Consider the following 24,640-nt stretch of genomic DNA (forward strand, 5'->3'; position numbering starts at 1 on the left):
TTGGATCCAAAGAATCTTGCATGCATGGCCAACCAGTTCCACAGAGCATACTGGGATTCCCTTATCTTCCTATTTGAGTTACGCCTCATATTGCTTCAGAGGCTACTCTAAGATTTCCTCAAGTTAGATGGATGAACATCATCATCATCATCATCCCACCTTTTTCCCAATACTGGGCCTCAAGGCAGCTTGACATTATTTATTTATTTATTTATTTATTTTATTTATTTATTACATTTTTATACCGCCCAATAGCCGAAGCTCTCTGGGCGGTTCACAAAAATTAAAATCATCATAAAACAACCAACAAGTTAAAAATACAAATACAAAATACAATATAAAAAGCACAACCAGGATAAAACCACGCAGCAAAATTGATATAAGGTTAAAATACAGAGTTAAAACAGTATAATTTAAATTTAAGTTAAAATTAAGTGTTAAAATACTGAGTGAATAAAAAGGTCTTCAGCTGGCGACGAAAGGAGTACAGTGTAGGCGCCAGGCGGACCTCTCTGGGGAGCTCATTCCACAACCGGGGTGCCACAGCGGAGAAAGCCCTCCTCCTAGTAGCCACCTGCCTCACTTCCTTTGGCAGGGGCTCACGGAGAAGGGCCCCTGTAGATGATCTTAAGGTCCGGGTAGGTACATATGGGAGGAGGCGTTCCTTCAAATAACCTGGCCCCAAACCGTTTAGGGCTTTAAATGTCAATACCAGCACTTTGAATCGGGCCCGGACCTGGACTGGCAGCCAATGAAGTTGTAAAAGGACTGGCGTAATGTGATCTCGCCAGCCAGTCCCTGTTAGTAAACGGGCTGCCCTGTTTTGTACCAGCTGAAGCTTCCGGACCGTTTTCAAAGGCAGCCCCACGTATAACGCATTGCAGTAATCCAAACGAGAGGTTATCAGAGCATGGATAACTGTAGCTAGGCTATCACTGTCCAGATAAGGGCGCAGTTGGTATATCAGCTTAAGCTGATAAAAGGTGCTCTTTGCCACTGAGTTCACCTGTGCCTCAAGTGACAGTTCTGGATCGAAGAGCACCCCCAAACTACGGACCCGATCCTTTAGGGAGAGTGCAACCCCGTCCAGGACAGGGCAAACATCACCTCGCCGGACAAATGAACCACCCGCTAACAGTACCTCCGTCTTGTCTGGATTGAGTCTCAGTTTGTTAGCCCTCATCCAGTCCATTACCGTGCCCAGGCACTGGTTCAGAACAGTCACTGCCTCACCTGGGTTTGATGAAAAGGAAAGGTAGAGCTGGGTGTCATCCGCATATTGATGACACCTCAGTCCACATCTCCGGATAACCTCCCCCAGCGGCTTCATGTATATGTTAAACAGCATAGGGGATAAAATAGAGCCCTGCGGACATTAAAACATATACAATTAAAACATATAAATAGAAATATACAAAAGTTAAAAAGGTAATTAAACATGCTACAGTATTAAAACACTTAAAGCAATTAAAATGCAAATAATTTTAAAAAGCCCAATGCATAAACAGCGGTCCAGACTATTCTCCAAAAGCCTGCCAGAACAAGAAAGTTTATCCCTGCCTCTGGAAGCATAGCAAGAGGGAGCCAGTCCAGCTTCTCTGAGAAGGGAGCTCCAGAGCCCTGGAAGGCCCTCTCCCACGTTCCCACCAGGCGTGCCTGTGATGGTGGTGGGACAGAGAGAAGGGGCTCCCCTGAAGATCTCAGAGCATGGGCATGTCCATAAGGGAGAATACGGCCTTTCTGATAATCTGGTCCCAAGCCGATGGATGAACATACAGAGTCAGACTAGTTGTCTGTCTAGCCCAGGGTTGCCTACTCTGACTGGCAGGAACTCTTTGATGTTTAAGCCAAACAGGCAAAATGTCTGTTTGTCTTCCTCCAGCCCTGAGTTTGACTCAGTTTCTATATGGAGGAAATCATTTAGGTGACATACGCTCTGTAACCTGTCTTTTTAATACTAAAGCATAAATTCAATGCTTCAGACTTTACTGTATTTGTTCAGTTGTGCATGGGTGTGGCCATAACTTGGGAGATGGCAGGGGATAAACTTCTGGGAACAGAAAGAATGTCTTTTCATTTTATTGGTCTAATGATGCATGTATTAACTGTTGCCACAAAACCATAACCTTTCCTGTCGGAGGGGAGGGACAATGGGGTGTATTTGCAGAACAATAGTGCCACATCACCATGTGAAATATATCCAGGATCTTAGTCTTAAAACTGTTCCTTACCTCATGCTATGCTATTACAAAGGTTTTATTTATACTGTACACTTCACATCTTTGGCATTGATGAGGGCTTGATCAGTGAAGGAAAAGGAAGTTGTGGGCTGCCCAAGGCTGAGAAATGAATGGGACTGATGTGAGTCATCTGAAATGTGCTTCATATACCACATGGTTAAATTGTTGACAGTTTGGCTTGCCTTTAATGCATGCAATCCTGTTCACTCTTCTGAGTGGATCGGTGTTGTAATGATCAAGTCTCATAGTTCAAATGGGATTCTCATCCACTCTGGGAAGATTTGCAAATGAAATAATTTTTATTGGACTATCTGAGTTAAGGTAACAAAGTATTCTTGACTAGTATTCTTGGCTAAAGAGCTGTTTGCTGGCCCACTGACATGGGAGGTTTGATTTTAAAAAGCTGTTGTCTGAAAGTAGCTGTGGATTTTCTTGTGTTTCAGCTCAGCGTGGCAACTGCTCTCAAATTATCCAAACCAAATAACCAAAAATACCCCCCACCTTTATTTATGTAATCCATTCACTCTCCGATATATCATGAACGAATTTATGTATTACTGGACAACTTTAGGATTTAATGTTCAAAAACTTATTAAAATAGGTTTTGATTCTTCCAGAGATTACTCAGGAGAAAACCTAGTAAACACTCTAGCTTGGCTGCTTCATTGTACTGCACACAAACACACCACGTCTTTCCAAATCACGCAGTGTAAGGGGAAAGGTTCTGCAAGTAAATAGGTTGGCTGCATTGACTCGGTTGAAAATCACACCAAGCCATCGTTTGCGTTGACCATAGCTTAGAACCCAAGCTATGCTTTGAGCATAGATATGTTTAAAACACCCTGCTGGTTTAAAGCTGGTAGTTGGCTTTCATTTTCTGTTCTCAGCTACATAACTTGACACATCTCTGGAGAGATGCCTGGTAACTATAATTTAGACATCATTTCAAACCATCATCATCATCATAATTTATTTCTTACCCACCTCTCCGTTTGGATCGAGGCGGGGAGCAACAATAAGTATAAATACATAAAACTGAATTAAAAACATAGTATACATTATTGTGTGTGTGTTCAGTCGCTTCCAACGCTTCGTGACTTCATGGACCAGCCCACGCCAGAGCTTTCTGTCGTCCGTCGCCACCCCAGCTCCTCCATTATTAAAACATCCTAAAAACATCCTAAAATTCTAATTGATTTCTAAGCTTCCTGAACTAGGACTTGGGACCATGTCTCGATGTGAAATACTTCTAGTTGCTTTTCCATAGCTCAAGGTGGCCTATAGTAATTATTGAAATAAGTAAAATGCATTAAAAGCAAGCAAGGGACAAGAATCCAGGAAACAGTCCCAACAAACCAGTCAAACAAAAAGCAAAGTGAAATGAATGTTGCTTACAGTCCCTTCTAAAAGCCACTGAGGAACAGGAAGTGTTCAACTGCAGGGAAAATCATTTCACAGCATTGGAGCAACTGATGTGGTTAAAACTATGCCTTTAAAACAGTTTTTATTTCATACAGAGTAAATATATGAAGATGATTAAAGGTGATATGTGGGGTAATACGTAGCAGAGTACTGCACTATGGAGTAGGGATGTGCTCCGCTTCTAATCGGACCGGAGAAGCAGGAGCGGAGCGAGGGGCTTCGCCTGCCTTTAAGGCGGAGGCGAAGAGGATTGGGGGGCCGGCGGAGCGTGGCGGAGAGGATCGAGGTGAAGGCGGATCCTTTGCCTCGATCCGGAGCTCCGCCAGAAAGGTAAGTGGGGTTTATCGGGCCCTGCCGCTGTCGCTGTCGCCCATGCGGCGACAGCGACAGGGCCTGGTAACCCCCCCCCCGCCCTCCTCTCCCTTACCTGCCTCCATCCGCGGTCCGTCAGCGTCTTCAATTGAGCCCGTGGTTTCAGCAGGAAGTCTGGGCCGCTTGCGGCCCAGACTTCCTGGTGGAACCGCGGGCTCAATTGAAGACGGCGACGGACTATGGACGGAGGCAGGTAAGGTCCCCCTCTCCCTTGGTCTCTTACCGGGCTCTGCCGCCGTCGCCGCATGGGCGGCGATGGCGGCAGGGCCGGGTAACCCCCCCTATGGGAGCGGAGTGGGCACAGGCGGAGTGGGGGCGGGGCGGAGCGGCCCGATCTGAAAATGGCGGATCTGAAAGTGAAGCGGAGTGGGGGGTACGTGCACACCCCTACTATGGAGGTGTTTTTAGTTCCACTATCTTTTCTAAGGTTTTTTAAAAACAGCTGCTCGTGAACAGCCCTAAATGGAGGAATTTGTATCCTCTGTAGAATGGTACGCCTGGTTATACGAGGAATGCTCACCTAAGTCATTTATCTCCTGCCTTGATGAGAAATGTGCTCATTGTATTATTACAACTCATGCCAAATAATTTGGTTATTTTATTCCTTTCAGCGTTTTATCCAGTATCTGGCTTCCAGAAACACGTTGTTTAACTTGAGCAATTTTTTGGACAAAAGCGGATTGCAAGGTAAACAAACTTGGTTTGATTTAGGCAACTCATATCATCCTAGAAGATGTTTTATAGCAAGAACATTCTTTTAGAGCTAACTTACCATTCCAAGGTGTGTAATTCTTCAGTAAGACTCCCTGCATGTTAAACAATATTTGAACTTCTTTATATGGCATCCTAGAGAATAGGCTACATTTTGAGTAGTAAAATTCATTTATCTTCCCCCCAGAATGTAATGGAGTTAACATTAATAAGAATTTATAGATACTGTTTTAGTATATGTTAAAGCCAACTAAGCTAGATTTATGAAAACTGATCCCTGCTAGTTTGGGTTTCTTTCCACAATTGCGGGGATAGAGTAAATGTGAAGTTCTAATTTGGACAAGGGAATTGGGGGAGAATTAGAAACTCAAGGAACAGTGTATCTGAAACCCCTCAGATGTTTTTGCTTTTAATTGTCTCAATTGATTCTCAATATAATTCAGAGATTTTATACTTATCTAAAGTAACCAATTGATGATGCTTTGAATTGAATCATGTATCTTTTTTGTGTTTATTAAACTTGCTTATGAAACAGGGAGTTCACCTGTGTTATCTTTCCCTTCTTTAGGGTATGATATGTCCACATTTATCAGGCGGTATAGCAGGTATTTGAATGAAAAAGCAGTTTCTTACAGACAAGTCGCCTTTGACTTCACAAAAGTAAAAAGAGGGTAAGCATCATTTAAAGATCTAGCTTGTTCTGTTTCAAGTACTCAGGGGTTTCAAGTTATGAAAATGCAACTCGAAGCAAATAATTGACCAGCAGATAGGATTGCAGCCTGATTATCTGTGTACCCAAGAGAGGACTTGTCCTGAAAGGCACTAGAACCACTTTAAATAACTACTGTACTTTGTGTTCTGCTACGTAATGATTTGGTTCCCAGGCAGTTTTTTTTTTCTTAAGAGAGGTGTGCGTGCATGCTTTCTTTTGGGAAAGGAAAAACCTTGCAAGTTCACTAGATTGATGTAGTGCTGATCCAGATATCTGTCATGATCGTTCTAGAATTATGAAGCTTCAGCAAAAACAAGTTTCATCAAAATATGCGTATGCCTTGGTCACTTGAAGGCTGGCAACAAGGTTTTTTAAACTGATGAGGGTTGAAGAAGGAGGGCCATCCTTGAAAACATATTAACATATAAATTTCTTAAAACCAAAATTGACTTCAAATCCATGTGTGTGTTTCATTCGTTTTTAAATATTTATGCCTGTGGTGGACTGGGATAAGAGCGGAGGCAAATGTTTTAAAGATTGCTATTTCATTCAAATGCCAGTCTTTAAAATATTTGCATTTCTATGGAAGTTCAGCCCCTCTTTTCCTTGCCCCCATGCTATGTTGTGGGGGTGTCCAATGCAGCACCCATGAGGCACCCACTATGTTACTTGCCCCCTATACAAGTGAATGGAGCTATTCCTCTATTCACTTGTATTCAGGAGTGGGGGAGTCCTCCTTGCTGAAAAATAGCTGAGTGGGGGTGAAGTCCACTTCCCACTAAGGATCCTTGGGATAACAGAGAGGGGTGGGGGGGGAGAGAGAGAGAAAGAGGAAGCAAAGAGAGAGGTGAACCAGACGGAAGGAAGAGAATAGGAACCAGAGAGAGAAAAAGAGACGTGTGGGCCCTGTTTAACATTATGAAGGCAGGGTTCATGTTAAAAGTATTTGATGGTGAGAGATTTCTCATATACATCTCCATAGTTGAGATGATCTCCCTGTGACTTGCTTTAGATATAATACATCTTTTACTGGAAAGGTTTTGTTAGGTCTCTCTAAGTTGAGTGTTCATGGACCGCCCAGAGAGCTTCGGCTATTGGGCGGTATAAAAATGTAATAAATAAATAAATAAATAAATAAAGGAAGCACAAAGTTGACAGCATTAACATGAAAGTGTCAGAAAATTCTTCTGCTTTTCTGTATTTTGTAAAATGTTTAAGCAGTCGCATTGTACCTTTAAACCTCACCAAAACTCTTAGGAACTTGGATAAACATATTAGGATTTTCTTGAGTTACTAATGCTTTTGTAAGTGTTTCCCTTCACAGTTACTTTCCTCAGAAGTAGGTTAATTTTCAAAGGTAGTTCTGTAAGCAAAGGTGGTTCTGTAAGCCTTGTCAAGCACTGCAGAAACATAGTTTTTTAATAGTTAATTAATTCCTTATTTTACATCCTGCAGTTTTAATAGAAGGTATTTCCAGTCCTAATCAAGGTGTTGGTTCCCTCCCATTTTTTGTTTTGCTATTGCTGTCCTTCGGGCACTTGAAAATAGGCTAAGATTCATTGTAGCTTCCAGCTGACATGATTGTAGTAGTGTTTGCACCTTGATTCATTCCTCCCCCCCTTTCTCGCTGTTTGCTCATGAGCAGTGTGATGGGTGGATAAGGATAATGGGAAACATGTTTGTGTCTCCATGTATTTCTATCCAGCCCTCCCCATTGTATTGAGGCAAGTGACTTTTTTTTGAGTAACTTTCATTAGGCAATGAGGGAGGACTGAAGACAGACCTCCTGTTCTCTCTAGTGGCCTGGTACACGTGCACTCACAAGGGGAGGGAGGGGGGGAACAGGACTCTACTGATCTGTGTAAGAATCTGTGGGGGCACTGTGTTCCTAGGGCAAGTGGATCATGCCAAAAATTGCTATTTTAAAAAAAAATTCCCTTTTCTCTTAGAGCTGATGGATTCATGAGGACAATGAATACAGAGAAACTCTTAAAAACTGTACCAATTATACAAAATCAGATGGACGCACTTCTTGATTTCAATGTAAGTTGTTTGGTTCCTGAATGGATCAAGGCTATAGAGCAGTGGTGGGTGACCTGTGGCCCTCCACATTTTTTGGCCTACAGTTCCCATAGCCAGTGGTGAGGGATGATGGTAGCTCTAGGCTAAAACACCTGGAGGGTCACAAGTTGCACACACCTGCTACAAAGAACGACCTCTTTAGAATCAGGGAAGTAGACAGTGTTAAAGCGTAACAAGTTTCACTCCCAACTTGTTAAGGCTGCCTAATCAACATTTCTTAAATCATTACCACTTAATGCCTTCTTAACGTCTTGTTATACTTAGGTAAATGTAGTAAAAGGTTCTATTTATTTCAGCTTCTTCGTGCCTGCCTATGGGTGAAGTGTTGGGTTTTAAACTATATTGGTGGTGGTGCCTATTACAAATTAACATATAAATAGTAAGAATGTGCATATGGCATGAATTTCCATGTATTTGTGGTATCTGGGCATGCATCAGGCCTGCTACTAGATTCTAGAAGTTAGGGTCTTATCCACGAGGTATACCTCAGAAAGTGCTAGTGGCTCAACTTAGACATCTCACTAGACCATCATAGAATCATAGAATAGTAAAGTTGGAAGGGGCCTATAAGGCCATCGAGTTCATTGCAGGAATCTGCCTTAAAATATCCCTGACAGATGGCTGTCCAGCTGCCTCTTGAATGCCTGTAGTGTGGGAGAGCCCACCACCTCCCTAGGTAATTGGTTCCACTACCACTGTTTGGATCTCAAATCATGGTTTGAACTTCCAGATGTTACAGGAAATCATGACTTAAGAGCTGTTTAAGCTTCCTTAAACAAGTTTTGACATGATGACCCTGTTCAGATGACATGCTTAGAGATGTAAAATTTCTGGAAATTTTGAAACCATGGGGGGGGGGGGGGAAACATTTTTTTTCCTGGTTCCCCCCCCCCCCCGAAAATACAGAATCCTTTTTACAGATCCTTTTTATTTCAGCAGACTCTGATGTCACAAATTTATAGTTGATTGTGTCAAAAGGCAAGGGTCTTTGTCCTGAGTACTGTAACAGAAGATAGCTGTGGATGTTTTTCCAGTTCAGCTAACTTCCTTTCTTGTTCTTGGCAGGTCAATAGCAATGAACTTACAAATGGTGTAATTAACGCTGCCTTCATGCTTCTCTTCAAAGATGCCATAAGACTCTTTGCAGCATATAATGAAGGGATTATTAACCTGTTGGGTAAATACCTCCTCTGTTACATCTCTTCCTTGTACTTAGTAGGAAAGACAGTGGTGTTTGTTTTGACTTCCTGCAAGACAATTTTAGCCTGCCTTTTAACAGTTGCTTTTCTTTACATGTAAACAGAAATATGCCTAAATACAAGCTTGTCCTGAATATTTTTTGGCATGAACAGTGACTTCCTTTAACTATTATTTTGTTCATGTCCAATTACTACACAGCCAAACTGCAAAGCTGACAATTTTGTCTGTGCATCTTATTTTGGGAAGGGGACAATTTTGTTGAGAAATTTACCCTTTAGCACATGGTTTTCAGGATTGTTGTCATATATTAAGTTTGTGGGATTGATTCTCCCCCTTTGATTATGGATAGCTGCCAAACTTCAACTAGAGAGGAGGCCAGGCATTCCTTGCCCTTTTGAATAGGACCTATCCCACACACATTGGGTTGGATCCAGACTTATTTATTTATTATTAATTTTTTATACTGCCCATCAGCTGAAGCTGTCTGGGCAGTGCATAATTAAAAACCATAAAATAAAAGTATAAATTTAAAACATTAAAAGTTTTAAAGGCAATATAAAACCAGCTACATTAAAGACCACGGAAAGCCTGTATGAAAAGGTGTGTCTTCAGGAGATGTTTAAAAGATATTATGTTTTCCGCCTCCCGAACCGCATCAGGGAGGGTCCTCCAGAGGGTGGGTGCCACCACAGAGAAGGCCTGCCACTGAAGTTAGTCATGTGTACAGTGACCTATTGAAATAATTAATTTCTCATTGATTTCAGTTTGAGTACTGTAAGCATGACTGAGTATGGATCCCACCCAATGTGAAGGGCAAAAAATGGTAGCACATGGTGTTTGTATACAGCAACCTTCCCCAACCTGATGCACTACAGTTCCCAGCATTCCCCTACCAAAATAGCTGCTGTATGCATTTGTATACCTGTCATATTTCTGCCTGTCAGGCTGCTATTAAAGGGATGGAGCAACAATGTGAGAGGTATAATGCCTTGATGTCTTGCTTGTGGGCTTCTCGGAAGCACCTGTTTTATCACTGTGAGAAATGGGATGCTAGATGGACGTTTGGTTGAATCCAGTAGGGTTTTCAACTTCTTCACTTACTAAATTTTTGCTGGAAGAGTATTGTGGCTGGCACAATCTGGCCTGGCTGTTACTGACTGGGTTCAGACAATACAATAGCCTATGGTTGTTTAAATAGTCAACACCTGGTTATTTAACCCACCATGGCTTATCGTGTTGTGGGGAGAGGTTTTTTAACCAATGGTTGGTTATTTGGCCAAAATAACCAACGCAAATAACCAACACTGTGCAGAGTTGACTGTCTGAATGTTCATCAGATCTGTGCAGGATAGCTAACATTCTCTCTCAGCTATCGGCATCCCCTATATTTTCGACATTTTTTGTAAAATAGATCTCTGGACTGAAATATTTCCTTGTGATCGTTTCTTGGTTTCTTGCCTGTCAACCTTTAGGGAAAATTGGTACATTTTTTAAAAAGCAGGCTTGAGAAAGAAGGGTAGGTTTTTGGTTTAGTTTTTTATTCATATTTTAAGATAGCTTCACTAACTATTCTAAAGCGATTTAAATATTAACCTTTTTAAAAAGCAGAATTTCACTTTGCTGTTGAAATTCTAAAAACACAGACATTTTTTAGGAAGGATAAGTTTAATTCCATCTGTGAACTTCCACAATTTCTTAACTTGGAATGGTTATCCATTCCTTCCTCGGCAGACACCCCTTATCTTTGTTACTGCTTAACACACATTGCTGTTGTATGATGTAAACAGGAAGTAAATTATCTTGAGTGCTCTCATTTCTAAAATCTCTTTTGCAGAAAAATACTTTGATATGAAAAAGAATCAATGCAAAGAAGGCCTTGACATATACAAGAAGTTTCTGACCAGAATGACAAGGATTTCTGAGTTTCTCAAAGTTGCAGAGGTAAAAATTGCAGATCTATCAAGAACTCATAACAACAGAATGCTCTTAATGTGAATTTTATGGAGAAGGAAAAATTAAAATAGTTATCAAGTACCCAGAGCTAGAATGCTTAGGTTAAAGTTTGCCAGGGAGCCATTCACATAGGGGAGGGAAGAATATTATTGCAGGCACAGGTTTTATCAGTGGTTCACTTAAGTCAGACTTCCTCAACCAGGGGCGCTCCAGATGTGTTGGACTGCATCTCCCAGAATGCCCCAGCCAGCAGAGTAAATATGTAAATATTCACTACCAACACATCTGGAGCGCCCCAGGTTGAGGAAGGCTGACTTAAGGCATCAATTACTTGCCAGCATCATTGACCAAAATTGTTGAAGAGATCAGTTTGTGGTTTTTTGTATTTATATAGCCTCTGCCTAACAAATTATCTGTGTAGCTCGGAAACAAAACAGAACAGTAAAATACAGTATGAAAAAAACAATAACTATTTAAACTAAAGAATTAAAACCAGGATGTTATCACCAAAAGGTCCCTCTCCTTAACTGTCACCTGGCTCACCTCATTTGGAGTAGCACTCAGGGCATAGTCTCTGAAGAAAGTTGTAAAGTTCAGGTAGGTACATATGGGAGAAGACAGCATTTCTGGAAACCACGTCCCCATATAGTGCTTCAGAGATTAGACCCACACTTTTAAGTTGGTCCCAGAACAGCTACTTCCAGCATCCGAGGCAATTAGTTTCCGGGCAAAGTACAAAGTGTTGGTCATTACCTTTAAAGCCCTACATGGTTTGGGTCCAGGCTACCTGCGGGATCGCCTTCTCCCGTATAGTCCGCCCCGCACACTCAGGTCCTCTGGGGTGAACTTACTTCAGTCAGCTAAAACTAGGCTGACATCAGTTTCCCAGAGGACCTTTTCTTCTGTCACCCCCAGATTGTGGAATGGCCTGCCGGAGGAGATTCGTAAAATTAACTCTCTGTGTGATTTAAGGCAGCTTTAAAGACTAACCTTTTCCGGCAGGCCTATCCAGATCAATGTTAAATCATGATTTTTTAAGATGTATTGATTCCTGTTCTAATGTTGTTCCCCGCCTCGATCCAAAGGGAGAGGCGGGTAAGAAATAAATGTATTATTATTATTATTATTAGTAGTAGTAGTAGTAGTAGTAAGCCTGTGTGTACCAGTTGCTGGGGAACATGGTTGGGAAGGTGCTGTTGCACCGTGTCCTGCTTTGTTGGCCGACAGCTGGTTGGCCATTGTGTGAAAAGAGTGCTGGACTAGATGGACCCTTGGTCTGATCCAGCATCAGGGCACTTCTTACATTCTTATGAACTGAGAGCCTGCGCAGCTGACAAAGCACAGACATAATGTGGTCAAACCGCCAGTCCCACTTAATACTGTTTCATCCTATTCTGAGGTAATTGGAAATTACAGTTCCTCAAATAAAATGTGATCATAATAGATTTGGGGAGGCATTCATCTATCATAGTAGTTTAACACCCCCACCCCACCCACCCCGTGGTAGAGACTTTAATGCTACATTTCTATACTTTAATGCCAAGGAATGGATGTTGAAGGCACAAAAGTGGGGGTGAAATGTAAGAATAGGAGAGGGTCTACACCCCACTCATCCCTTCTAGGTGCCCTCCAGATTTTTAGGCTACATTTTCCAGCATCCTCACTATTGGCCATGCTGACTGGAACTGATAGAAGATGGAGTTGAAAACTTCTGGAAGGCACCAAGTTGGGGAAGGTTTTTTCTCCCCTCCTCCCCATGATGATTGTGTTTTCTAAGTCCAAATTCTGCCCCCCCTCCCCCCTTCAATGCAAGAGGATTGGCTTACTCCATCCCTGAACCTAATGTGTGGTCAGGAGATTGGGCACAGAAACCTGTCTTTCCCCCACCCATGTCCACCTCAAACCAGCCAACTCACTGCACCAAGAACAAGAACAAGTCCTCTGGTCCACCTTTTGCGTTCTACCACCGTACTTCGTAGGTCACAGTTCTGGCGCTCTCTTGACCCTGCCAGGATTACAGTTCCAAGGACACAAACAGTCTTCAGGTATTCAGGGAACCTGCTCAGTTAGTATAACTCTGCATGTAACTTTTCTGAAATAAACCATTTAATCAACAAAAGGCCATTCCTATTTACTGTAATCATCATTGATTTTTATCACTTTATTTCTCATATGTAAGGTTTTCTGATCCTCAACGTGTTTTAATATAAACTTTAACCAAGAAGCAAAGGATTGCAAAAACATATCTGTTTTTGGCAATGCCCTTAAAGAAAATGATTTAACAAGCTGTACCCTGGGGCTGGTTGCTAGGGACATTATGAATGCATATTGTTTACTTCACACATTAAAATAACTGTTTTCTCCTTTTTTCTCTTTGTAATTAGTTTTCTTGTAAAATGAGTATACAGGCTGAGTTATGTGAACCTTCATGGTGTGTAAATAGTCGTTCCCTTCATGCTACCTTCAATGTGATTTCTTCATTGTGTCTTTAGCCAAACATGGTTAAGGCCTATATCATATTAAATCTATTTGTTGTTACAGCAAGTGGGGATAGACAGAGGAGACATACCAGATCTTTCTCAGGTAGATGATTTTGTGCATTTGTCATGCATGTCCGTTTCGGGCTTTCATAATCGAAAGATCTTATTAATTGTTACCATGTTCTTTGATGGAAGTTTTTTTTTTTTTTAATGAGGCTTGACTCTGCTGTTCTACCCATCCTCAAAACTTCAGTGTAGACCTTTTTCACTTCCTTTGTTTCACATCTAATGAAAGGATTATACCTTAAAGCAGTAGGTTTCTGGATTTTCAATCTATGTAAATTTTGTGATCGAGATCCGTTTGTTTATATGAACACTTGCATCGCCTTGATTTTTAGTAAGCTTATAAGATGCCTGTAGATGACTTCAAAATGCCAACTCAGGATGGCAAAGATTTATAGTGCATTAACATGTTTATATGGCTTAAAGTAGTAGCTGCTTCAAGTTGTATCCTTGAAACACAGAGTAACTACTCATTCATAAGCGTGCCATTTTTCCTTGTGCCTTTCTCTTGTATTTATCTCCATGGATGGCTTCTTAAATAAGCAGTCTTGTCTAATGAAACAATGGAGCCCTACGTATCATGCTCAACACTTAACTGCACTATCACCAAAAATGTGTTAAAAGCTGCTGGCTGTATTCAACTGCTTATCGTTGAGCACTCATATCACAGAAACTGGTGACTGGGGAATGTGACATTATTTGTCTTGAGTCTCTGAAGGGCTACTGATTTATTTTGTAGGCACCAAGCAGCCTCCTTGATGCATTGGAACAGCACTTAGCCTCCTTAGAAGGAAAGAAAATCAAAGACTCCACTGCTGCAAGCAGGCATGTTTTAAATTCTCTTTGTAGTTGGCACTGGACGTTGGGTAGCGCTTGAAGCTTCCACAAGTATGCTTGCAAGTTTTGCTCTTAAGAGACTTCAAGGAGTTCTACAGCAGGAATCTACAATGGAGGATTTTATACCACCAGAAGCTGAGCCTAGTTTGAATTCCTGCAGACTCCTTCTCCCACACTACACCTTGGGACTAGTCTAAACTTGCAGACAATGTGATTTCATCTAGTCACTTCTTTTCTCTCCCCCCTTCCTTTTATAACATCTTGCCTGATGAAGAGATCTGGGGCTTTCAAAAGCTTGCACATTTTTTTGGTGTGTGTGTGTGGTGTGGGTGGGCGGGGGGATCATTTGGTTGGCCTAATAAAGATATTACAGCAAGATAGATTTTGGACATTTTATTATGGTCAACATAGCTGCCTTTGCTAAGTCTTTCTGAATAGATATTCTGAATTTTGAAGAACTCTGAATCAGCCAGATTAAAGTGGACTAATTTAAGCAGTTCTAGCATAATTGGTGCAAGCTCTGGGTGATTCTACTCCTACCTTTCAGTTACCATATTAGTTAGCCAAATATCCATCCATATCTGGGCCCCTTGTAACTTTGAATGTTTCAGCTTCTTAGCTGCTGATTATTTTGTTACAGTACTAACTCGAGTTTCTAGCTTCTTGAAGGCCATTTCTGCTTATCACTGCAAACCCAGGCCCAGAGTAATGAAGGAGGGGGTGTTGATCTAATCTAGCCATTATCACTAATTGAGCCCAAATGGGAGGCATTCATCAGACTTTTACCTTGAAGTTATATGAATATAACGTCTAGATGTTCTTGCCTACGAAGTCCAACTAAATGCAATTAAATAAGAAGAATTAGCTGAACATACCATGTGGTCTGCGCTAGACTGGTGGCTGAAAGAATTGCTCTGTTCAGGGCCGGTGCTACCATAGAGGCCACTCAGGCGGCCGCCTAGAGCGCCAAGCTAAGAGGGGCACTGGGCAGCACTCACGCGCATTGTTGGCTGTGAGCCGGCCCGAGGATTCCCGGCCCGAGGATTCAGTTGGGCTTGGGCGGGCGAGATGGCGTCCCGTGCCCGCCCAGCCGAAGCGAAGCCAGGGATGCTGGGGTGGGTGGACGGCTCTACGTTTGGACTTCCGCCTAGAAGCCGCCCTCCCAGAGCCACTCTAGCTGCCCAGAAGCAGCTCTCCCAGAGCCGGGAGGCCGCCGCTGCCGCCAGAAGAAAAAGCACATGGCAAGCTTGACCCTGGCCCAAGCCAGCCTCTGCCTTACTCCTGAGGAAAGGGCACCGGGTCGCCTCGCCTCTCTCCTCAAACAGGCTGCGATGTCCAGGCAGGCGGGCAAGCGGAACTCCCGCTCCCTTCCCCCAGGAAAGCTAGGGACTTGTGGACTCCTCGCGAGGCAAACTCTTCTGCTTTCTGATCCTGCGCGCATGCATCAACGGGACTTGCATCTGAGAAAGCATTGCACCGGGAGGCACCAGTGCGGCCCGATCCACCTATGCCTCCTTACTCGGAAGCCTTATTCCGCCAAGTAAACATGCAGAGGGGATCGGGACGCCAGGCTGCATAGCGGGTTGCGTTCGCACGGAAGTAAGTCCCAGTGAATTCCAGACGGCTCAGTCCCAAATCGAAGTGAGGCAGTCCCAGCTCTCCACTCGGCGCACACGTTCAGACTTCCGTGCAATTTGTGTGTGTGTGTGTGTGTGTGTGTGTGTGTGTGTGTGTAAGTAGCTCACCTTGCCTAGGGCGCAAAATAGTCTGGCACCAGCCCTGGCTCTGTTTAATCACCCTGAAGTCCAGGAGACTTGCTACTTTGAGTAGCTTGACTTTAAAGGCATGCCAGTGGGGCATCCTCCATTGTGAATAAACTCAATCCTGAGCATAGGCAGCCAAAACATGTGCAGTGTTAGTGCATTTGCTAACATCTCTGGCCTCTGTTCAAGTATTCCAAACAGCAATAAAACATAATTGGTTGCTTTCAGCTGGAACACGGAACAAATGCTTCCCCTGCCATGAGGTTAAATGTGTTGCCTGTTCAGAGGCTTCCTAGGTTATGTCCAGAAGTCCATGAAAGAAAACTGCTTTGAATGTTTAAAGTTTTCAATAAAATGAAGCAAAGCACTGTTGTGCATCTTTTCCTATCAAGTCATCTATATAACTGCCAGGTTTCCTACTGTCAACTTTTCCTAGGGCTACCACTCTTTCCAATGCAGTCTCCTCCCTTGCAAGCACCGGCCTGTCGCTCACCAAAGTAGATGAAAGGGAAAAGCAAGCTGCACTAGAGGAAGAGCAGGCACGTTTAAAAGCTTTAAAGGTGGGCATGATTTTCTTTCTCTAAGCTGAGCCTGAGCTCTGTATGTTTTGTGTTTTACTATTTGGGCTGATTAAAGATGGGAAATGGGCTGGGTATACGCTGCCAAACGTAGCCCAGGTTTGCACGATTACCCGCAGCCCATATGCTGGTGGCTGTTCTGAATATTCCGCCCACGCACAACCCATCGGCTGTTTTGGGCTGTGGGTGGGTTGTTGCTCATTGCAACAGCCCATCCTGCACCAGGTTCACACATCACGATAAGCCACAGTGGCTGCCGGCACACACCGCAACCCACCATGGCTTAAATAAGCCCTAGTGGGCTGTGGCGATTGTACGAACTGGCCCAGGGATCCCAACTGACAAGGGTAGCTTGTCACTTACTGATTTCAAAATTGTGCTTGAATAATTCATGCACTGATAACCTCACAATTAGGGTACTGTAACGCACTCTATGTGGGTCTACCCATGTGTGTGGTTCTGAAGCTGCAGCTAGTGCAGAACGCAGCAGCTAGGGTGCTCTCGGGGACACCTAGCTATGCTCCTATAAAACCCGTGTTAAAGAAACTGCACTGGCTGCTTATTAGCTACCGAACCACATATGTTGTTATCCTACAAAGCCCCAAACAACTTGGGACCAGCATACCTAGCAGACCGCCCTCCCTTATATGCACCTGGACGACAGCTATGATCCTCAGAGGAGATCCTGATGGCCATTCCAAAACGAAGGGAATGTCGCCATGAAGAACCTTGGCGGCGGGGCCTTCTCTGTAGCGGCACCCACCCTCTGGAAAACCCACCCTCATGTGGTTTGGGAGGTGGAAAATGTAAGATTGTTTAAATGCCTCCTGAAAACATAACTTTTTGCACAGGCTTTCTCTGGATTTTAACTTAGCTGGTTTTATATTGCCTTTTTTTTAATGTTTTAAATTTATCTGACGCTTGTATTTTATGGTTTTAATTGTGCACTGCCCAGAGAGCCTCGGCTAATGGGCAGTATAAAAATGTAACAAATAAATAAATAAAATAATTTGTGGGGAGCAAATCCGCCGGCACCTAAGAGTTGGGGTGTAGATGACATTTGGGAGTGATGTATATTGCAGCACTCCTAGATATCAGGCCTGTAAATTTTTGTTGCATTTTGCCTTAAGGTGACATTGCCAAGACCATTATCGGTCCATGTATATTTGAGTACTTACTTGAAGTTTAACTTAATTCTTTTGGTCCCTTGATAGAATTTCCATCTAGAAGACAAGGAGAGTCCCCTAGATTACTGCTTAAGATCACTGCTGGGGCAAAAATCTGCTCATGCTCACAGGTGGCGGGCAGCAGATCCAAACTGTTAAGTTGCTGCCAGAATCAATACTGCACAGCATCTGGACAGCATTTCTCTCCCCCCCCCTTTCAGTTTGGCTTCCTTCATTCCTCTGAAATCATGGCTGAAAAGTGGAAGGAGCTAATGGCAGAGATCTCCGCTTGCGCTTGGAATCCAGCAAATAGAATTCTCCATGTTCCTGGTTGCACAGGTCATTTTCAAGTCCAAGCGTAGATGGCTTCAGACAGAGCCATTTTGCACGCAGGAAGTCCCAGGTTCAGTCCCTGGCATCTCCAGTTAAAAGGAATTTTGGGTAGCAGATGATAGGGAAGACTTGCCTGAGACCGCCTCTGCCAGTCACAGTAAATAACGCTGAGCTAAAATTATTTATTTATTTGCAATATTCATATACCACTCCCCATTGAAAATTTCGGAGCGGTGTACAAGGTATAAAATAAAATAAAAACAGAATAAAACACATTAAAATACAGGTTAAAAGAAGCAAAATGAGCAAATAGGTCCCTTCCTCTATACCAGCCTTCCTCAACCTGGGGCACTCCAGATGTGTTGGACTACAACTCCCAGAATGCCCCAGCCGCTGGGGCATTCTGGGAGTTGTAGTCCAACACATCTGGAGTGCCCCAGGTTGAGGAAGGCTGCCCTATACCCTTTCCCCCTTAATGCATTCAGCTGCCCTCACCATTTGTGTATAAATATATTTGATGACGCTTACTTAAATATTGCTGAGGGTGGGTGGGAAGTTAATAAAAAATCTTTGCATCCGGCTTTTAACTAAGATCTATACTGACACCATTGCTTGAGGAGCTTGTCCTGTTTAATCTCAGCAGCCATGTTAAGCAAACCTTATTTCTGGGTTTCTTTCCATTTCTCCACAGGAACAACGTCTAAAAGAACTTGCAAAGAAACCTCAAACCTCTTTAACAACAGCCTCCTCCCCCGTGTCTAATATAGCAGGAAGCATAATGACTACACCAGCCATTGATATTTTCTCCACACCTAGTTCTTCAAACAGGTATAAGTGGTTTCCCTCCCTATAGTTATAACCACCCCCATAACAAAAGTTCTAGGGGCAATTTACAAGGATTATTATTATTTTTTTTTAAAAAAAAAGATAGCCAACAAAATACATTGTGAAAATGAAATCTAAAACAAAATAGCAACAGAATAAAACAAGCAGCATAGAATAGCAAGTGTATAATAGATCTTAAAAGTACTAAAATATTGGGCAATATCCAATACTGCTGCTCCACTTAGGTCATTGATGTAGTGCTAGAAGTCGCTTCTGCTAGTACTAAGCAGAGTGGCAGCATTTGATACTGCTCATTTAGATTGAAGAACCTTGGGGGTGGGGGGAGAGAAGGTAGTCATTTGGTGCTGAAAAGGTGCTAGGTGAGATTCTTTGGAAAGTTTGTTCCAGAACTTTTGTGAACCGCCTATGGAGCTTCGGCTAGTGGGCGGTATAAAAATGCAATAAATAAATAAACAAACCAGAATGCCAATACTGAAAATGCCCCCTCTCTAATAGCCACCAGTTTTGAACACTTGAACAGACTTTACCCATATACTTTCAAGTGTACATTTGCAGCTATAATGATTGAGAAGCAAAACAAAATGAAATGACAACTTGGGCTGGTATCCATGAGCCCAAGGAGTGATTGTGTTTCTGTTTCTCTAACACCATATAGAAAGCAGTTTGGGCACTGAAAGGGGCTTATTAAAGCAGTTTTTTAATACACAGCATGGGATGGTCTACTGTTCCAAGTGGAATAAGTCATTCTCTCTGACCATACTTAGTTGGGCTTGCCTAAATTATCTCTTTAGATCCTGCCTTTGGATTCCCTGGAAGCTGAATTCTGTGCCCAAAGCCTCTGTCCATAATGGTATTCTTGAAGAGCTTGGTAAATTTAATGAAATTATGACAAAGTTACTTGAATCTTTCATAGTTGTCCTCATCTGTTTCTTTAGCACATCAAAGCTGCCAAATGACCTGCTTGATTTGAAGCCAACCTTTCAGCCATCTGTGCATCCTATATCCTCTGCGCCTCAAGTAGGAGGGACTTGGGGAGGTAAGAAACTCTGTTTAATCCCAGAATGGGATTTCAGTATGGAAGCAAAATATCTGTTGTGTGTTAAATGGAAAATGGAAATCAAAGCTGTAACAGAGAGGGCAGGAGGGAGGCCAGACTCCCCACCCCAGTCATCTAAACCAGGGGTCCCCAACAGGTACCGGTCTGTGGCCTGTTAGGAACCGGGCCGCGCAGGTGAGCTGCTTTCACCCACCCACCCCCACCCCAGCATACCTGGGCATGGGGCACCATCTCGCCTGCCCAGCCGAAGTGAAGCCAGGATGCTGGGGTGGGGGGTGGCGGCTTCGGAACGGCGCGCCCAGCTGGAAGCTGCTCTGGGAGAGCGACTTCCGGGCGCTCCAATCTGAAGCGAAGCCAAGACGCGGGGGGGGGGGGGGGGGCTTCCCAAAACCATCCCCTCAACACCCTTCTCCCTGGTCCTTGGAAAAATTGTCTTCCACGAAACCGGTCCCTGGTGCCAAAAAGGTTGGGGAACGCTGATCTAAACCATGTTTTGGAGTATCATTGGAACTGGCTCAAAGGCTTCAGACTAGATCAGAAGGTAGTGGACCGCAATTTGTTACACATTTTAAAGTCAAGTGATTGGTTCATCTCGCTTAGTATTGCCTGCGCTGACTGGCAGCCGCTCTCCTGGGGGCCTTTTCCAGCCATACCTGGAGATGCTTTGCAACTGAGGCATGATGCTTCCCTGTAACTGGAGGCAGAGAATAAAATGCAACCTGAAATACCGGCGGTTAGTTGGCTTACTATATTTTCATGCAGTTTAACCAGAAAAAAATCACTCTCAGTATTTTACAGCATTTCTAGAAAAATAATAAGCAATTATCTAGTTCTATTAACCTTACTAAAATATTAACAATATGTAGGCTAGGCTTAGCTTGTAAAGCAGTGATAAAAACGTATTAAAAACAGACGGAAAATCTGTAGGGGATTTACAGATTTACAGGTTAGCTCCCAACTGAGAAAGCTTCGTTTGAAAAGCTTGTGCTCTGTTCTTCCAGAATCTAACTTTAGCCATTGAGGATACCTTTAGGAGTCTTCTTGCTTCCCACTGAACTCATATGGAGGGAAGAGTTGAAGAATGGCTTTCAGGCATAGTTGAAAATGGAGTTAGCTGTGTCATGAAGCCAATTTGAGCTCAATAGGCTTAAATATGCCTGATAGAGTGTATTTATTTTTATCCTTCAACTACCAGATCAGAGGAAATAAAATTGGATCTTGTACAAATGCTTGTCCTGGAAAATATTAAAATCTCTACCTCACTTGATTTGCAGTGAGCAGAATAAACCAATAGAAGCAAGTACAGTTCTCTACACCCTCTCTCTCGGCTGTGGTATGGCATAGCCAATGCTCAAATATTTTTTTAAAAAACGCTGGTACTTTAAATTACATGATGCGATATCTTTTTTGCAAGGGGTGGTGGTCTTTGCCCACTGTCTTGCTGTATGCAGACCACAAGAAGCAAACAGGCATGAGTTACTTTTCAAAATCTGCAAAGATCTGAGAAACTAAAGGATGAGGAGACAGCAGGATTTATAGCAATTTTTTGCTTTGAAACGTACATATTCAAAGACCTATTAAAGGCTCCCTGAGCTAGTGCGTTCCCTGCTTCTTCCAAGGAACTTAGGCTTTGAAGATAATGGTTTCAGAAGAAGGCCTTGCTGTTGTTGGCACCTTTTCTTAACTGAGGGGAGATGATGAAATCTTACCATTTGTGTTTAAACGGAAGATACTTTCTATTCAATGAATAAATACTTTTATATGCGGCCACTGTTTCTATCAGTACATAGAGAACCCTGGCTTTTCTGTCTAAATAAACAGACAGAAATATATTAATATATTAATGAATCTGTATACAGTTTTGTGAGGTAAAAAGAAATTGACCATTTAACCCATTTTAATTCGCGGTCTTCAACCTTTGTTTTTAATAAACATTTGTTACCGCACACAATCTTGTTCAATATCTGCAGTTGAATGTTTACAGGGATTGTATTAAATTTTCGCTTAACATCTAATATCAACAAAAAGATTTTAAATTTACAAATGGTATATTAAGGTAATACAAAATATGCAGTATAAATACATATCACCATAGAGATATTTCAATCAGATAATGAAATTTTAAAATGCGAGGCGGGATATAAATGCTCTAAAAGAAATAATTAATTAATAATTAATAAAAAATAATAAGGATGTAATTTATTGCCACACCTATCATTCAAAAAGAAAAAACTTAACACCCATCTTTTCACAACATTTTTGTGGTTTATTTTATTATCCTCTACAATTTATGTAGTAAATCAATCTATACCCAATTTTTAAAAAAACAAAATTAGAGGCAGGGAAATATTTTTCCATTAAGAAGCTATAAAGGTTTTAGTGGTAGTTAATGTATTCACTAATTTCAAGAACACCCTTTTCTACCTTTAATTCAATACAATCTTCAGAGTATCACTAGGGAGTTTTTACCCTGTTATTAAAATATGTAAATATTCACTACCTAATTAAACACATTACCACACCTTTGCTTAAGATTTACTTCCTCCAAATGTAGGGATACTGTGCAACTCACATAAAGCAGCATTGGGAGATAGCAGGGTCCCATTTTGGACAAGTCCTGGCAACAGAGTAGAGAGAAACAGTTATGTAATAGTAGAACCACTCACATGAGCTTTAGTATTCCTTTCATAATTCACTATTCTTCTTTCCTTTATCTGCAGTAATGCACTTATTTAGACCGCTTGCCTTTTTAATATTTGGTCTATCTTGTCCATTTTTATGTGCCTTTTGTACTCTTTGAGCTTCTTACACCTTTGAGCTTTGTACATCTTTAAGCCACGGTGGGCTGTGGTGCACACGGGTGTCCATTTTGAATATTCATGCCACAAATGTAGTTTGTGTTGTTCAAACCCATCAGGGGTGAGTTATACGAGGGCTAAACAATCTTCAGAGAAGCCATGGCCTGTTTTAGAGTTATCCAAGGGTTGTTTGGATGACACGACAAACCACGGTTGCAGCTTGCACTTTCAGAATGGTACCAGCAGACACCGCTGCTCCTCATGGCTTAAATAAGCCATGATGAGCTGTGGCGATTGTATGAACTCAGTATTTCTCTCCAGCTGTGAAATATCTTGTAGGCTAGTTAAAGGGACAGCCAAGATGGCAAGCATGTATGGTGGCTGTTTGTGTTTGTATATGATGGCTGGAGTAGAAGTATCCAATTAAGTTTCTGTAACTAACGTTGTATCCTTGCTGAAGTTATTACTACTAGAAATATTTAGAAACTGTTCTGTGTGAAGATCATAACCCTGCTGTTGAGGGGTTTTCTCTTAAAAGATAAGAGTAGAAAACGAAAAGCTGTTTACTATCTGTCACTGGAGAAACACATTTTATTTAAATGTGCACCTTGCAGCTGTGATTGGCAATTTGTTTGTAATATGGGGTTGTATTTTGAATTGCGGAAGGGGCATCAGCGTTGGCTCAAATCAACTGACTCCTTTGTGAGCGGGAATTGGGCAGAGAGTTCCCTGATCCCTTTGCGAACCGCAAGGGGCTTTCATAAAGTTCTCCCCCTTATGCAACTCCTCTGGTCACTCCAGCTTGTCACCAAAATGAAACGCTGATGTGCTTAAGAGGGGAGCTCTGCCAAGATCGTTCTTGCTCTTCACGTTGTTACTTATTTATTTATTTGTATAGCGCCATCAATGCACATGGTGCTGTACATAGCAAAACAGTAAAGCAGCAACACCCTGCCACTTAGGCTTGCATTCTGATAAAATCACAATAAAACAACAAGGAAGGGAAGGGAATGCGCCAAACAGGCACAGGGGACAATAAAACTAACAACATTATAAAACAGTAAGATCAAAGTTCTAAAAGCTTTGGGGAAGAAAGAAGTTTTCAGTTGAGCTTTAAGGACCGTTATTGAACTCGTGGTCGGCAAATGCTCTGGAAGAGAATTCCAGGCATAGAGGGCAGCGATAGGAAATGGACGAAGCCGAGCAAGGGAGGTAGAAACCCTTGGGCGGGTAAGAAGTGTGGGAGATAAGAAGATTCAAAGAGCCTCTTCTTTGCATCTTCACCCACATGGGCGAAAACAGTGAAGAGACTTAATGGGGTCTGTAGAGATCCAGATTAAGAAGCCCATGCAGGTCAGATTGAGCTCTTGATTTGGCCGTTCCTAGCTATGACTATTGCTTGTAAGTGCTGTGTGGGGCAAATAAGGCTGTTTCTATCCTTGAATGTTCAGACACTCGGAGGAGAATTTAATAGTGAAAACATGAACGGAGAGATTGTCTCACACACACACACGCTTGGTAGAAGATGTGACAGCAGGAGAAAACTGCAGGCATTTGATAAAATAGACACTAGTCCTCAAACATGTATGCCATTATAAGTTTGTTTTTAATGTGTCACGAGAGTCTTCTTTGATAAATGTCAATGTAACATAGAATAGCTGCTTACAGAATAGCATTGTGAATGGATACCTGCATGGAACTGTGCTTCTGCACAAAACGTTGAAGTATTAGACACGCTAATTCAGTATGCTTGACATATGCAAGCCACACGGTGACTATACCAGTCCTGGTGCTTGCGACTTCTAATCCAAGTGCAGACCAAAGGCTAACTGGATCAAAGCAGTAACTGGAGTGCTGCCATCCCCTTCCAACACTACTGGGATTATATGTACTTTTACCCAGCTCTCATTTAGTCCTCTAATGTTAAATCAACCCTGGCAGAAGCTACTCTTGGACTGTATCCTAAATATCAGCTCTATAAGTCTGAAGATTAAATTTACAGCAAGTTTTAAAACAGTAGCAAGGGA

The 24,640-nt window shown here is 42.3% G+C and overlaps 1 protein-coding gene across 7 annotated transcripts in view; it reads left to right on the top strand.

The window, feature by feature from the left end:
- PICALM (phosphatidylinositol binding clathrin assembly protein) overlaps positions 1-24,640 on the top strand; it is an 82,249-nt gene that overhangs the window by 32,539 nt on the left and 25,070 nt on the right. For all 7 annotated transcript variants that reach the window (XM_063127192.1, XM_063127185.1, XM_063127186.1 and 4 more), the window contains exons 3-12: positions 4,646-4,721; positions 5,314-5,416; positions 7,407-7,500; positions 8,605-8,716; positions 10,574-10,680; positions 13,234-13,275; positions 13,975-14,060; positions 16,272-16,395; positions 18,604-18,740; positions 19,694-19,794. In XM_063127192.1, coding sequence (XP_062983262.1) covers positions 4,646-4,721; positions 5,314-5,416; positions 7,407-7,500; positions 8,605-8,716; positions 10,574-10,680; positions 13,234-13,275; positions 13,975-14,060; positions 16,272-16,395; positions 18,604-18,740; positions 19,694-19,794 — 982 coding nt within the window. The remainder of the gene's footprint in view (positions 1-4,645; positions 4,722-5,313; positions 5,417-7,406; positions 7,501-8,604; positions 8,717-10,573; positions 10,681-13,233; positions 13,276-13,974; positions 14,061-16,271; positions 16,396-18,603; positions 18,741-19,693; positions 19,795-24,640) is intronic.

The sequence above is a fragment of the Elgaria multicarinata genome, chromosome 5, assembly GCF_023053635.1.
Source record: "Elgaria multicarinata webbii isolate HBS135686 ecotype San Diego chromosome 5, rElgMul1.1.pri, whole genome shotgun sequence".
NCBI classification, from domain to species: Eukaryota; Metazoa; Chordata; class Lepidosauria; order Squamata; family Anguidae; genus Elgaria; species Elgaria multicarinata.